At 42.9% G+C, this 14,796-nt stretch overlaps 1 protein-coding gene across 1 annotated transcript; it reads left to right on the forward strand.

Annotated features, from left to right (window-relative positions):
• The first annotated feature begins 863 nt into the window (after window positions 1-863).
• Window positions 864-1,688, forward strand: LOC147605306 (hydrophobic seed protein-like). Its single transcript, XM_086794074.1, has one exon. The coding sequence runs from the start codon at window positions 1,048-1,050 to the stop codon at window positions 1,474-1,476; it is 429 nt and encodes a 142-aa protein (XP_086650200.1). The 5' UTR covers window positions 864-1,047; the 3' UTR covers window positions 1,477-1,688.
• Window positions 1,689-14,796: the final 13,108 nt, after the last annotated feature.

The following is a 14,796-nucleotide window of genomic DNA, read 5'->3' on the forward strand; positions in this document are numbered from 1 at the left end:
GTCATGGGGCTTAATGTATACTCACATGGACATGTGAGTATATGGCGTGTAATGGACTCACATGTGTACATGTGTATCTTGAAAATACATGTAACCAAAAAAGCATTCAATAAAAAGAATAAACTTTTTTTTGCTTGTCTCTTATGGGAAATATTCTCACAAGCATACTAGTGTACATATAGGCCATTGACACATGGCTTATGTCACTTTCAACAAGCTTAAATGGTTGATTAGGTAACAGTTGTGTTTACTCAACAACTACTCTCTCTCTCTCTCTCTCTCTCTCTCTCTCTCTCTCTCTCTCTCTCTCTCTCTCTCTCTCTCTCTCTCTCTCTCTCTCTCTCTCTCTCTCGCTCGCAATACATGCAAGTGAAACCAACCTCACATTGCACATTGGTAATTCCACAATTGTAAGCATTATGATACTGCAAATTAGGTAAGAATTCAAAGTGATACTTGAATCATGAAAGGGTCAGCTTTGAAGGTTATTAGTCCTCTTAGAGGATCCTTGGTCCCACTTAGAAGATGAATGCATGCGCTTTTGTGATAATTAAGTCACATAATGGAGGGGTTCTGAAGGGTATTGGTGCTTTTTACATGATGTCCCAATCGAAAGCTTTAGACACTCAAATCGAAAGCTTTAGACACTCAAATGAAGAATTACGTGAAAGCTCTATCCACTTTACGATCAGAGGGGGTCTCCTTAAGTGGCCAAAAAAAAAACATCCACGTGTAGAACATGCACGTAATTATCACTAAATTGAAGGAATTTTGAAGGCATTTATAACATAGACCTCGCAAAGTTGGTCAATTTGAAGACCTTCAAGAGTAAAATTGAAAGTTGAAAACATTAGCGCATTGTTTATGAAGCTTCGTCGTGTGGGCTTCTGTTATGGATGGGGGGCCTACGAGTAGTTAGCCTTCTGCATTTGGGCTATATAAGGTGGTCTTGGGTGAGTGAGTCTTCAAGAGAGCGAGCCAGTCAAGCAGGTGACTTACTTTCTCTTGCCCTTCCATTTGCTTGGGTTACAATCCGCACAAGGAGCCATGGCAGCCCTTCTTTGCGTGAAGAAGAAGAGTGACATTAACGTGAGTGTTGCAATGGTTATGGTAGTGTATGCATTGGCAAGCCTCTCTCTGTGCAAGGCGTGCGATGTGTGCGGCCACACCACTCCGGCAACGAACCCAACTCCGACTGCGCCAGCGTCGTCGAACACGACGTCGTGCCCGGTTGACATAGCCAAGATAGGGGTGTGCAGCCCTCTGCTGGCTGGGGGCATTGTCGCGGACGCCAAAGGAAGCGACTGCTGTGCGCTGCTAGGGGTCCTGGGCCTCGACGTGGAGGTTTGCCTCTGCTTAGCCCTCGATGTCAACATCCTCGGCCTCATCACTGTCGATGCTAAAATCGACGTTGTCGTCACCATCCTCACCACCTGCGGCTACACAGTGCCCCCCCACTTCTCCTGCCCCAAGTAGCCAATCATTGCCTTCCACCTCTACTGAATTATTGCGTGCAGCGCCATGCTTTATCATATTTTTTTAAAAAAATATCTCGCCGCTTAATCAACCCCATGCTTTCCCTCGTTTGATTTCCTTTTATTTATATAAGAAGCTTGATCTTTTTATTATTATCTCCGAGTGTAATTATCAATTCCATGTTTTCTCTCGTTTGATTTTTTCCATTTGTAAATGTTTTAATATTCTGGCTTTTTGGACTAAGCATTGTGTGTGTGTGAGAGAGAGATGGAGAGATTGAGAGAGGGGAGTCTAAATAAGCTCGTCTTACGGGCCACAACGCTTCTAAATATCAGCTCATTATCTTCGCTTATTACTTTGTTTTGAAAAATAGTGATTACAAATGAGGACTTTACTTTGAATGAACACATTTCCTTCTAAAACACACATTCTCTCTCTCTCTCTCTCTCTCTCACACACACTCTCTCTCTCTCTCTCTCTCTCTCTCTCTCTCTCTCTCACACACACACACACACACATCCTGAATATGAAAGCACCATAAGTAAGTTTCAACAATATGGACACAATCAAGTGAAGAAATCCCGTAAATGAATGCATTATAATTCAGTTTGAAAGGACGACAAGATTGACATGGTAAGGTGTTAGCTCTCTTCACTCTAAGTTGGCACTATAACTAATAGTTTATATACACCATGAGACACCAATAGTCATGAGGTTAGACGATAAGGTGATAGCTCAAGTGGTAAAGGTGCTTGTCTAGGACTAGGAGGTCCTCAGTGTTCAATGCTCCACAAACTACTTTGATTGTGGCATTGCTTACTACTATAGGCAGATTAAAAAAGAGCCTATGGATAGTGGAAAGCTTTAGCTAGGGAGGATCTTGGGCCTAAGGCTTTTAAAAAAGGTCATGAGGTTTATCATATAAGACACTTTAACATTGACCATTTCCCAAGCCAACTAAATGATATGGAAGGTGTAACAACCCTTCTTGAAAGGACATACTCATAGGTGAAGGTTTGGGTGAATAAGTTTTTATATTTATATGCCTTGGTGCTTCAAGTTGTGGTGACACAAGAGCTTGCAATCCATCTATCAAGGTGAATTGACATCATCATAGTGTTTAACACTACTCTTTTAATTATTGACATCATCATAGTGTTTAACACTACTCTTTTAATTATTGAGTGAGAAAAGTGGCTTCAACCTTTTAGGACAATAAATAAACTCAAAAAGCATGCAATTACTTGAGTATACTTGGTTAGCATGCCTTTACATATGCTTAGAATTTTGACTGAAATTTATGCACCTAGAAAATTTAGGATTTTCAAAACTATTGAAAATGGCTTGAATATGTTGTAATATCCTTGGTTTTAAGGAGAACTTTAAAAAATCATGCCTTTAATACATGCCATCCGTTTATATACATATAACATAAATTTTATATACATATGTTATATACATATAACATAAATTTTGTATCATTTTGTAGCATGCTTTTAAAAAATATTTAAGGTGTTTCTAAAAATATACTATAAAAATAACTCTCTTTTGTAAATCCAACTTAAGTGACTATGTATAAAATATTTTTTGTATTGTTTTTTTTTTTGGTATGTGTGGCTACTCTCTTGTTTTGAAAGTATTTTCTTTGAGACCTTCTAAATAAAGAGAAACAAAAATCTTAGAAAGTCACAAAGAGTACTTTTTCTTACAAGACTAGATTTGGAATAGAAATGTACAAGTAACCATCTAAGAATATTTCCATTCTTTAATGTTAACATCATCAAATCTTTTTAAAGAATCTTTTCATTAAGCTTTACATATCACTAACTACTAGAAAGAATCTAAGCATTCGACTATTCATATATATTCATTCAATCATGTACCAACCTACAGATCCATCAATCTAATTATCCATACTACTATTCTATCCTATCATATCTATCTTTCCATTCTTTAATATTAACATCACTAAAGCTTTTTAAAGCCTCTTTTCATTTATCAAGCTTTACATCAGTGTGTACTAGGAAGCATCTAAGCATTTAACTATCCATATAAATTCATCCAACCATGTACCAATCTACATTGATCTATTTATCCATACTACCTATCATATCTATGTGTTTACACAATAAGAGAACCGCATAGGATAGCCACGTGAGGAGGAGAGAGAGTACTGAGAGGGGACCTGGCTTAACTATGCAAGGTGTGTAGTTCCAGTGTGCGGCTATGCACACAACTCTAAAGCCACATACTGTGAAAAAAAAAAAGAATTCAAGAGAGCATTCCAGAAGAGAGCTCACAATATCCCCGTGAGAGCAAAGGATTGGGTTTTTTGTAATACAATATCACAAAAAAATCCATAAAATCTAATACAATCAAATATGGACTTAATCAAGACTGGCAAATCGAGAAATTGATTAATGTATTAGGGTGAGCTTGTCTTAACATCGGCCACATCTTCCATCAAATCCATATGCTAATTGGTCTATCTCAAAATCCATATGTCCCATTACAAGACCAAAAAAAAGATCTACCCCACTGCTAGTGGACTTGACATCATCATCATCATCATTATTATGCTTGGATTCAATTGCTTCCTCATCATCTTGGATAGGGACACCTTCATCTTGATTAGTAGGTGGTAGATCTCGTGTTCTTCGTCTTGTACTTGACCTCCGCATGTTCATTTCTGCCTATGCCACTTCATCCATCCATGAGCTCTTCAACATCCCTATCTTGAAAATTTTATTTGATTGAGAAGCGAGTTGTATAACATACTACCATTTCTTATCATTTATATCCATGTGAAAAACAACCTTGTAAGAAGAAACACATAAAGTGTAAATTAAACATGCATAAGGATGATATAGTAAAAGCTTATGGTTAGAATTTACTTGTTCATAATGGTGAGGTAGCACAAATGTGTCTCTCTCTGTTTGCCAAAATTTTGTGGAATCAATCGCCATAAATCCATTTGGATGTCTTTTCACGGTTGCTTGAATGCCTCCACACACCACATCCTTGAACCACTTCACATCTAATATAAAAATTTGGATTGTCCTAAATCCAACCTTTAGGATGTTTTGAATCATGGCACAATAATCAAGCATTGCTCCACTCTCTAGCTCAAAGTTTGCCATAATCCCACAATCTTTTTTAAGATATCAAGCTCAACTAGCGCTACGACAGACATTGATGACCCACTTGGGTGATAGCTTCTGCACTTATGTAATTGGAATGGTTGGTGAGATTATGGTTGATATGTTGCCAGTGGATGACAGGGTGTGTGATAGCCACTTTGGAGTACTAGAGTTATGGCATAGTTATAGTGCTAGCTCATATAGTCGAGTTCACACTATAGACCGACCATTGTATGTTATTGTAGTAGGAAAGTACTATCGCTTTATGTATGTACTCTTATCTTTTAGTTATATGGTGGTAGAGAAGAGAAAAAGATAGAAGAAAATTTAGCCATCCATCTCTGTCTTGTGGCTTTCACTCTCGTGTGTGTGTGTGTGTGTGTGTGTGTGTGTGTGTGTGTGTGTGTGTGTTTTGCTTGCAAGGAGCTGAAGCTCTCTCTCTCTCCCCCACATTATCTTTATGGTATCAGAGCTCTAGCTCGTGTGAGAGCTAAGGAGGCTGTTGAATCTCCGATAGAAGCCGCAAACTAGTGGGACATGAGGAACTGGCTGGAGAATATAGGTCGACAGTAAAAAGGCAATACACCGATAGCCGTGCACAGATGACAGCGCACATGCACGCTTATTGTAATCATATGTACTCTATTGTAATAGTTTGGTAATAGAATGCTCTTGAAATAGTAAGGGAAATGGCTCGATGGGACAAGAAGAAGGTCCTTCCAAGATAGTAAAGAAGGAAGCACTTTAGCAGTTAGGAGATAGAGATATAGAGGGATAGAGAGAACAGTCGGAACAGAGTTAGTTTGGAGTAGAATAGCATTGTACAAGTTTAAGGAGCATAGTAATACGGAGTGCTTGAGCATTATTCATTGTATACTGTCCGAGTGAGTGAGTGAGCTTCTATGTTTTCTGTGTGCATTCTCTAATCAAGCTGAGGGCTTGTGAGTTCTGAACCCATTGGGCTTAGGCATTGATGACAGATTTGCTTCCTGTCACATTGACACTGACACCTTGGCGATCCGGCTACTTTCACTCTCACCATTTTTCTCACAAAGGAAACATTTGGTCATAGCACTCTAGAAGGGGAGAGGAACTTCTTACAGAAGCAATAGCAAGGTAACTTTTTACCTAGTCAATGCGGAATCAACATTCAGGCACAACACTCTAGAAGGGGAGAGGAACTTCTTGCAGAAGAAATAACAAGGTACTTTTTACCCATTCAATGTGCAATCAACTACAATAGCAGCACGCCCTGCTTGGCTTGGAAAAAGCTCCCCATCTCCCCACAATTAATCAACATCAAATAGCTCACCAAGGTAGAAACAACAAATACCCCACCTACAAGTGTAAGAAGGTTGAAGATCCTAACACACATGTCATGAAATTCGAGGCCCTATGGAAGGTGAATCACACTCGTGCTAATGTTCTAGATGAAAAGAAGCGGGACCAGTTCCAAGCAACATTCGAAGATATACCAACTAAATGGGTATCCCAGTATGACCCAGACCACTTCCACACCTTCCATGCACTGAAAGAGGCATTCCTGAAAAGATTCAGAACTGTCAAGACTAACTCTGAACTACAGGATGACAAGCTGAGAAGTCTAAAATAGAAGATGCGACCAGTGGAAGATTATGCAACCAAGTTTTGCACTCTATGTGCAAGGCTTTCTTAATTTGACAGACCATCTGAAGCAGTTCTTGAGGACTGGTTCCTGCATGGTCTCAATAAGAAACTAAAACCGACGGTGGGGCAGCCCACCAACATCGACACTGAAGGGTTTCATGGACTCATGGAACCAGCTAAATGAGCGGAATGGAACATGGGCTTGGAAAAGAAGTCCAAGAAAAAGAAAATCTAGAAGGACGACTCTTATTGAACAGATTTGCAAGAAAGCAACACTTTAGATCATGTGCTCCCTGAGCTCCCACCCCTCGTTGGGTTTTGCATGCACCCCCCCTCTCTCTGCGCACTTTTATGCCCCCCCTCTTTGAGCTTATGCACCCCCCCTCTCTTCACTTCACTACACCTCCCCCCTCTTTGAGCTTATGCGCCCCCCCTCTCTTCACTTCACTACACCTCCCCCCTCTATACCATCATTGCGCCCCCCTCCCTTTTTTGATTCTACGCCCTATCTTCGATTCTGTGCCCCCCCTTTCTTCGATTCTGTGTCGCCCCCTCTATCCACTTCGTTGAGCCACCCTTTTTTGCTTTCTGCCCTCTGCCCTCCTTCCATCTTTGCTCCCCCATCCCCTTCAAGTTTTTAGAGCCCTTTTTTTTCTAGTGCCTGTCGTCTTCTCTGCCTCCCCCCCTTTTTATCTCCTCTCTGTCGCCTCAGCCCCTCCCTCCACCCTTTTTCCCGATTCCTCATTTCCCCTTCCTCACAAGTTAATTTCACACTCTTTGGGATTCTCTCATTTTGGCAAGCCTCGACGTTTTCTGGTCCTCACCCTCAGGAGGACTCCATGGCATCCTCATAGGTGAGCTTGCAAAGATCACATAAATTCACCCTCTAAGGCGTGGATACTACCACGTGGAGTTTGACTCACCCATGGCATCAGATTGAGTCATAGGGTTGAGCCCCCTTGCATTGCGTATGGTGCACATGCCTTCTTTGCACGGTGGTTGGCAGCATGGCTTCAATCTTGCGTCTGACCCTTTGGCTAGGGTGTTGGGCTTCCCAGTGACAAGTTTCTTCCCAGGCCTTAGGAAGGAATACCTTCCTTTTCTCTCGATGATAGGTGGTGCCATTGGGAGAGTGATGAAATCCCCCCCCACTGGTGCCTCGGCCCTCACACGGGTAGCCTAGATTCCATCCCTCCACATCTGTGTGGCCTTGCTGGATTCAGTGCCTCATTGTATATCTATTCTTAGCCTCTAGGGGGGGCGACCCCATCAAAAATGCGTGGAGTATTTATGCTGTACACAGGTCAATGCTTCATTTTCCAGCAGATAGATGGGACATCTAGCTAGAGCTTTCCCTCGACGGTAGTCCAGGAGATCGCCTCCGGTGATTCCCTCCTATTTCATGCTCAGATCCTCCCCAGGGGGCAGAGAGAGGCAAGTTCCCAGAAAGCAGAGCATCAGGCCCCGACTCTGCTAGACAAATCTGCTATCGGAGAGTGGCGGATAGTTGGCCTGTGCCCAAGCTGCAAGTTGGCCTATGCCCAAGTCACAACAACTGACCACTAGAGCTGAGCGCTGCCTATTGTTCTGCCAGGCTTGCAGAGCTCAAGAGAATTTGGTTCTATCACAAAACCATTTTGAGCATTTATCTCCTCAGCACATACCCGTTGGCGATCGGGGCCCCTCCAGATAGATAGAGCGAGCATCCTTGATCCCATTGATTTAGCGGGCCGATTCCTTGTCGTGATTCCCCCTGGTCCTCAGTGCCTAGGGCGGGTAGTAGACCCCACCGAACCCTCAATGAGCCTCTCCCAGAAGCCTCCCCCTCTTTTATACCTCTCCCAGCAGTGCTCCTCTCTGTCCTCTATGCCCCCCTGCCCCCCCTCGCTGCCTCCTCGCTGCCTCCCCTGCCTCCTCCCCCTCCTCCTCCATCCTCGCTAACCGACTTTACCCATAGCAGTTCTTGTTGCCTCACCCTCTTCACCCAAGCCCACCCTGCCCTCCCCCCCTCCACCTCTCTAGAGCACTCCCCCCCCTCCACCTCTCTAGAGCACTCCCGTCGCCCCCCATCAACCTCCGAATTGGAGCGGAGGTAGCCAACGAGTTCTATTTACCTCTTGATTCACCATTACTCAGAGCCAGTTGAGATGACCATCGTCACTTCCCCTATGAGGGCTCTCGTGCCAGAGTCACCAGACGGGCCCCTCAAGAACTTAGGGAAGCGTGGACTATAATTTCTTCCGTTGTCTTTCGACGGAAGGGACACATGTTCGAGGAGACAGTAGCACCTCTTTGGTTATGTGTGGTTTTCCACCACTCTAGACTCTCTACGCTAAAGAATGGCACGATGATCTTCTCCTTCCCTCTGAGTGCAACTCTAGGAGAATGGAGTGGGATTCAAACTTGGTGTGACTACCGCCATTCAGGGTTAGGCAGTTGATCTATCTCATCATCTTCACACGATCTTCGGATCACTGACGTACTCGCCCATCTATGGCATTGGCTAGGATGGAACTTGGAGGCTCAGTCCACAGAGATCAGGATGGGGAGATGGTGGCCTCTAGTCTGGAGATGCTGCTATTTGTGTTCATGCATACTTTTGTCATTGGAGTACCCCCTGAAAAGATGCAGGGGAGAAGAGAGCTTGAGCTCTTGCAAGCACACACACACTCACAAAGAGAACACACAAGGTGAGAGGCTGAAAATCTTTGTCTTCTTCACTCAACACTCAACACACCATATACAAAGATAAGAGTCCACACTCTATGAACTGGTACTCAACCAAATACATACTAGGGTTCTCTATAATGTGAACCCAACTAAATGAGCTGGTGCTATAACTATGCCAGGCTCTAGAAGAGCTGACACAGAGCCTGTCATCCCACTGGCCGCATATCACCCATAATCTCACCAACCATGCCAGTGGTGTAAGTGTGGGGTCTATCCCCCAGGCGGGTCATCAGTGTCCCCCGCCTCACTAGATGAGCTCGATATCTCAAAACTCCCCCTCGAGCTCAACTCCATCTCATGTACACCAAGCGAAGCCTTGAATATGCGGAGCTTCTCTCTACCCAATGCTTTGGTGAAGATGTCAGCAACCTGATCCCATGTGCTGACATAAACAAAGTCAACGTCTCCTGTCAAAACCTTCTCTCTGACAAAATGGTAGTGGACCTCTATATGCTTCGTGCGAGCATGAAAAACTAGGTTCTTGGCCAACTGGATACTGCTAATGTTGTCACAGAAAATGACAACTTGTCTATCCACTGATAGACCCAAATCTGCAAGTAGCTTTCTCAACCAAGCTACCTCACATGATGCATGCTGCCATAGCAGCACCTCTGTACTCAACCTCTGTGCTGGATAGAGCAACCGTAGGCTGCTTCTTGCTGCTCCAAATCATAGCAGCACTCCCCAAAGAAAACATGAAGCCACTAGTAGATCTACAAGTAGCTTTCTCAACCAAGCTACCTCACATGTTGCCATAGCAGCACCTCTGTACTCAACCTCTGTGCTGGATAGAGTAACCGTAGGCTGTTTCTTGCTGCTCCAAATCATAGCAGCACTCCCCAAAGAAAACATGAAGCCACTAGTAGATCTCCTATCTGAGATACTACCAGCCCAATCAGCATCTGTGTACCCATGTACACATATCTCTGTCCCAGTTTCATAAAATAGTCCACAATGCAAAGTAGACCTCACATACCTCAGTTTGCGTCTCAATGCATCCAAATGCGGCTTCCAAGGAACCTGCATAAACTGACCTCACATACCTCAGTATGCATCTCAATGCATCCAAATGCAGCTTTCGAGGAACCTGCATAAACTAACCTCACATACCTCAGTATGCATCTCAATGCATACAAATGCGGCTTCCGAGGAACCTGCATAAACTGACTCACCAACCCAACAGCATAGCTCAAATCTGGCCTGGTGATTGTCATGTAGATCAAGCTTCCTACTATGTGCCTATACATAGTAGGATCCTCCAAAATCTCTCCTCCTGAATCTACACTCAACTTTCCATTCTGATCCAATGGCACTGAGATAGGTGTTAGGGGCTTACCGCCCTAAAAGTTATTCAATCAAGACACATGTAGTTTAGGGGAAAACACAACAGTAGATTGCACATATAAGCATGAAACTGCACAGTATAGAAGCAATAAACATCATAACACAGAATCAAAGGCACTGCTGTCTTGTATTCATCATCATCAAACTACAAGTCCCAAAAACACACAGTACAATAGCAGGATGATAACAACTAACTGCTCATGCAGCGTGAAAAACTACTCCTTCGCCAAGAGATCATTCGGGTACATATAACTACCAAGGCACTTGTGTAAACATGCCTTTAAGGTTCAAAGCTTCAACCTTGATTGCTACCAAAGAGTAAGTAAAGGGTAATTACTGACAGCTCAGGCACTAACACCTAGCACACCCGATGGGCAATGTTTACAAAACATTGTGTAAACATGCCTTTAAGGTTCAAAGCTTCAACCTTGATTGCTACCAAAGAGTAAGTAAAGGGTAATTACTGACAGCTCAGGCACTAACACCTGGCACACCCGGTGGGCAATGTTTACAAAACATTGTGAGGACCCCTAATCCCTTGATCAGAAACAATATTAGTAACACTCGTTTTTTTTTCCAAAAAAAAATCACAAAAATCACCAAAACAAGGAGCCATTGGTTGTGTAGGTGACTTGTATTACATTCCTTTTGCTATAGGCACAACCTTTCTGAATCTTCTAGGTAGGGAAATCATGCTCCAAATCAATCAAAAATCACTCTGTTGACTCGACTGTTAACGCATGAAAGTGAAGGAAATTGTTTCACGAGACGTGAAACACCGCCCACCATTAGCGCAAGAAAATTCGAGATTGCCTTACTAAAGTTAGTGCGTCTTATCGTGACACGTATGACACAAGAAAACGGAAAAGTCTTATCTCATGAAAGTGCATCAAAACAATTCACGGCGGCGTGAAATACATTTCATGACGTGAAACACAATCTGCTATTTCACGGAGACCTACTATTTCACGGAGACCTACTATTTTACAACTTGAAAAGGGCTATTCACGAAATAAAGGATTATCAGACCAGAGGTAAGAGAGGGTCACACGTGCATTATAGGAGTCTCCCCGACTCGGATTAATGCAATCCTAAACCAAAAATTCAAAGTGTGATACATAAGTTGTAATATGTTTCACAATGTGAAACACAATCTGCTGTTTCACAACATGAAACATCAGTTAGAAAGAAATATGAGCTCACAATTGGAGTAGTGAGTTAGCATGTTGTATTGTATTCTCATGCACTTGAGGTCAGGGAAACTTATTGGGAGACGAACTTACTCCCGGCGAGGACGACAGTGCATCTAATCACTCGGGTTCCTTCTACCAGAGAAGCGTTGGTTCAAGTCACTCGGCAAGCAATCAAGTGAGTGTTGCGGCTTGGAGAAATCTGACCACTACAGAAACTAGTAGTGAAGAATCTATGGAGGAAGGTTTAAGGTTCTCCATATTTGGAGAGGAAGGAAAACCAGCCTCTCTTGCAAGGTCCAGTGGAATCTTTGATATGGCCAGGGGATTTTTTTGTCTACAATACAACATAGAAGATGAAGTGTAGTCTAGAGGCATGGGCCCATCAACAAGTGCGGGACATGGTCCAAAACCGGACTTACCAACATATACGTCCCTAGCATCTGGACCCAGAAACACTAACCCCTTGAGACCTAGTGGAATGACTCCTAGGGTCAAATGGGACAAGGAAAATTTTGCCAAGACAGGTCAAATCTTCTTCCCTACATCTGAGGAATTAGAATTTGACATAAAGATGGTAGAAGCAAAGCGTCAAATGTTAATTATGAGCTTACAAAGACAAGAGCTCGATACGTGAAGGTTGATGGTGGAACAGAGGGAGATTGGTAATTCAAATCTATTACAACCATGCGGCAAGGAAATACAAACATCTAGATAAGCCATAAATAACATGGGGATGGCAGAAGGAGGAATACCATCCCTAGAACCCATATGAGGAGCCCAAGGCTGAGGAAGAAACCTCAAATTGCCCGAAGAAGTGGACAATCTACCTAGGGCATCTACCAGAGGAGAGAATTGGCTCTACACAAGAGAGGAGATAAACGAAATGATCAATAATCCCACTTTCTTTCAAAGCATGGAACTCTTAATTCAATAAAGGCGGCGGCTGAGGCCGCTAATAATAATGAGCCAGGTGATGAGGAATTATGTGGACCTAGTCATAGACTTGGATTGGATAGACGGAATTACGCAAGTAAAGGACGAGGTCTAGGAAGGGGGGGTAGCTCCTCGGAGGCCAATAATAGATCCCCACATAGATCTAAATATAGCCACAAGGGCAAATTTATTGAATATGGCCGCAGAAATGGGTAGAGGCATGGTAAGAGAACTAGGCACGACAATTAAATCCAGACCATCTCAGATGAAGCACACATTATTTCAAAACTCATGCAGAAATTCTCGAGAGGAGATGGGGACCCTATCCAACACATAGAGATCTTTGAGTCAACATGTGAAACATGTGGGCTAGTGAGCGACGTGACTATGATACATGCCTTCTCTCTAACTTTAGAAGGGAAAGCTCACCAATAGTATCAAACCTTAAAGCCTGAAGATAAAGCCAATTTCCCACGGCTTAAGAATTTGTTCATACTGAGCTTTGCTCGAAGTGGTGATAGGTGGAGTTCTATGGCTAAACTCCATAACATAAAGCAAAAAGAAAAGGAATCTATGCGGGATTATGTTTCTCAGCTCAAGCACTTAAACTCAAGATGCAAAGTAAGGGAAAGGCTAACTGATGATTAATTATTGCCCTGCTTCCAGAGAGGAGTCCGAGATTATAAGATGCATGATTCTCTGGTGTTAGCCCGACCAACTACTCTGGATACGTGTTGTAAGTTGACCATTGAATATGAAGATAACATGCTTGAGTTGCCGCAACCGGAAGATGCTAAGGAAGCTTTGGTGGTGGTAGCAACATCACGAGTCTCTAGTCATCTAGACGCGGGATCTAAGAACAAGCAAGTTGGCAACACAACACTTGAAGAACTCAGCAGTGCCATTTTGGAAAAGTTAAAAGTCTGGGATGGAAGAGAAGCATCAGGAAATTCTCATCTCTACCCCTCGAGAGACTTGATTTGGTGCTCGATCAGTAGATTAAAAAATACGAGCATAGAATGTCCCCACCTAAGACCGAGGTAATTACTTTATCATGCTCACTGTCAAAGACTACAAAACCATGATATTGCCATGTGCAGGTACCAAAGGATCTAGCCTTTAGCACAATTGCCAGCACCCGGAGTGCTGGCCTTACCTGCACCACCATTGCAATCCAATGTGGTTGTAGACCGAATACGTCCTACTTACCAAGAGGAATGTTTAGGATGCATGACATGTCACCATTACCACCGCGTGTTCTACCACCATAGCCACCACAAGCCAAGATCAACCAGGTGTTGATTAAAGAACCCTTGGAAGAGGGGGAAGCTACGTGCAAAATAGAAGTAAATAACAACTACTATGAGGAACCAACTGAGATTACACCGGAGTATTATGTTACAAAATAGCATGCCAGTACCAATGTTCTAAACCACGGTACCTTGGATGCCTGACCCTAACCTTGGATGCCTGACCCTAACCTTAACCCTTAAGGTTAGTCCTAACCCATGCTCCACTAGAGCTTGTTCCCATGCTCCCATGCTCACAAGCCTAATGTGGGTTAGCCTCCTAGTATATGCACACATAATGTACATATAACATGCTTCCCCCCTCTCAAAACATTGCACTCTTGCAATGAAAAGAGGGAGAACTACGCTGAACAATCTCAACCGACTCCTAAGTCGAATCCTCTATTTCCCTATCTTTCCACCTAATTTTAAACTCAAGGATTAGTCAACTACAAAGTTTTCTTTCACTGAATTCAAGTACTTTTCAGGTTCATGTGAAACATAGGATAATTCTTCGACTTCAACGAGTTCTTGAGGAGTAACTGTGTTATCCTCACCTCTTGGTTTCCCTTTCAATCTATTGATATGAAAGCCTGGATGAATTCAAATAGCTTGAATATAAAATAGTGAGAGATTACGTTAATCGTCTCAAAACATGAACAATATGTACCCCACTAAGGAGAAACCAAGCCAAACTAGGTGGATTTTATTGTTTTTGGGAGGACTGAGAAACAAGTAACTACATGATGAATTATATGCCAAAAGGCATCAAAGCTAGTGGAGTGTTGCTTGGATGCCATACCCTTTGATGATAACTTTTACCCCGTCTATAGATAGTCTAAGGTCATAATCATTGACCAAAATGGAGCCTAGAATTAAGAGCCATGTTTCAAAAAAGGTTTGAGGCACCCAAAAGTGTAGAAGACATAGCAGACATTGTAATCAAAGGACACAAACGAGTACTCAAAGCCGCTTCGAGGGAGTCAAGCCATTCTCATTTAGCTCCTAGATAAGAAATGACATGGTGTGCTTTTTGTAGAAGCAACACATAGCTTATGCATGTCC

Source organism: Cibotium barometz, chromosome 60 (assembly GCF_041138505.1).
Source record: "Cibotium barometz isolate CiBa-2024 chromosome 60, ASM4113850v1, whole genome shotgun sequence".
NCBI lineage: Eukaryota > Viridiplantae > Streptophyta > Polypodiopsida > Cyatheales > Cibotiaceae > Cibotium > Cibotium barometz.

Excerpts from the sequence above, each read along its gene's own strand:
- LOC147605306 (XM_086794074.1), top strand. The coding sequence starts at position 1,048 with ATGGCAGCCCTTCTTTGCGTGAAGAAGAAGAGTGACATTAACGTGAGT.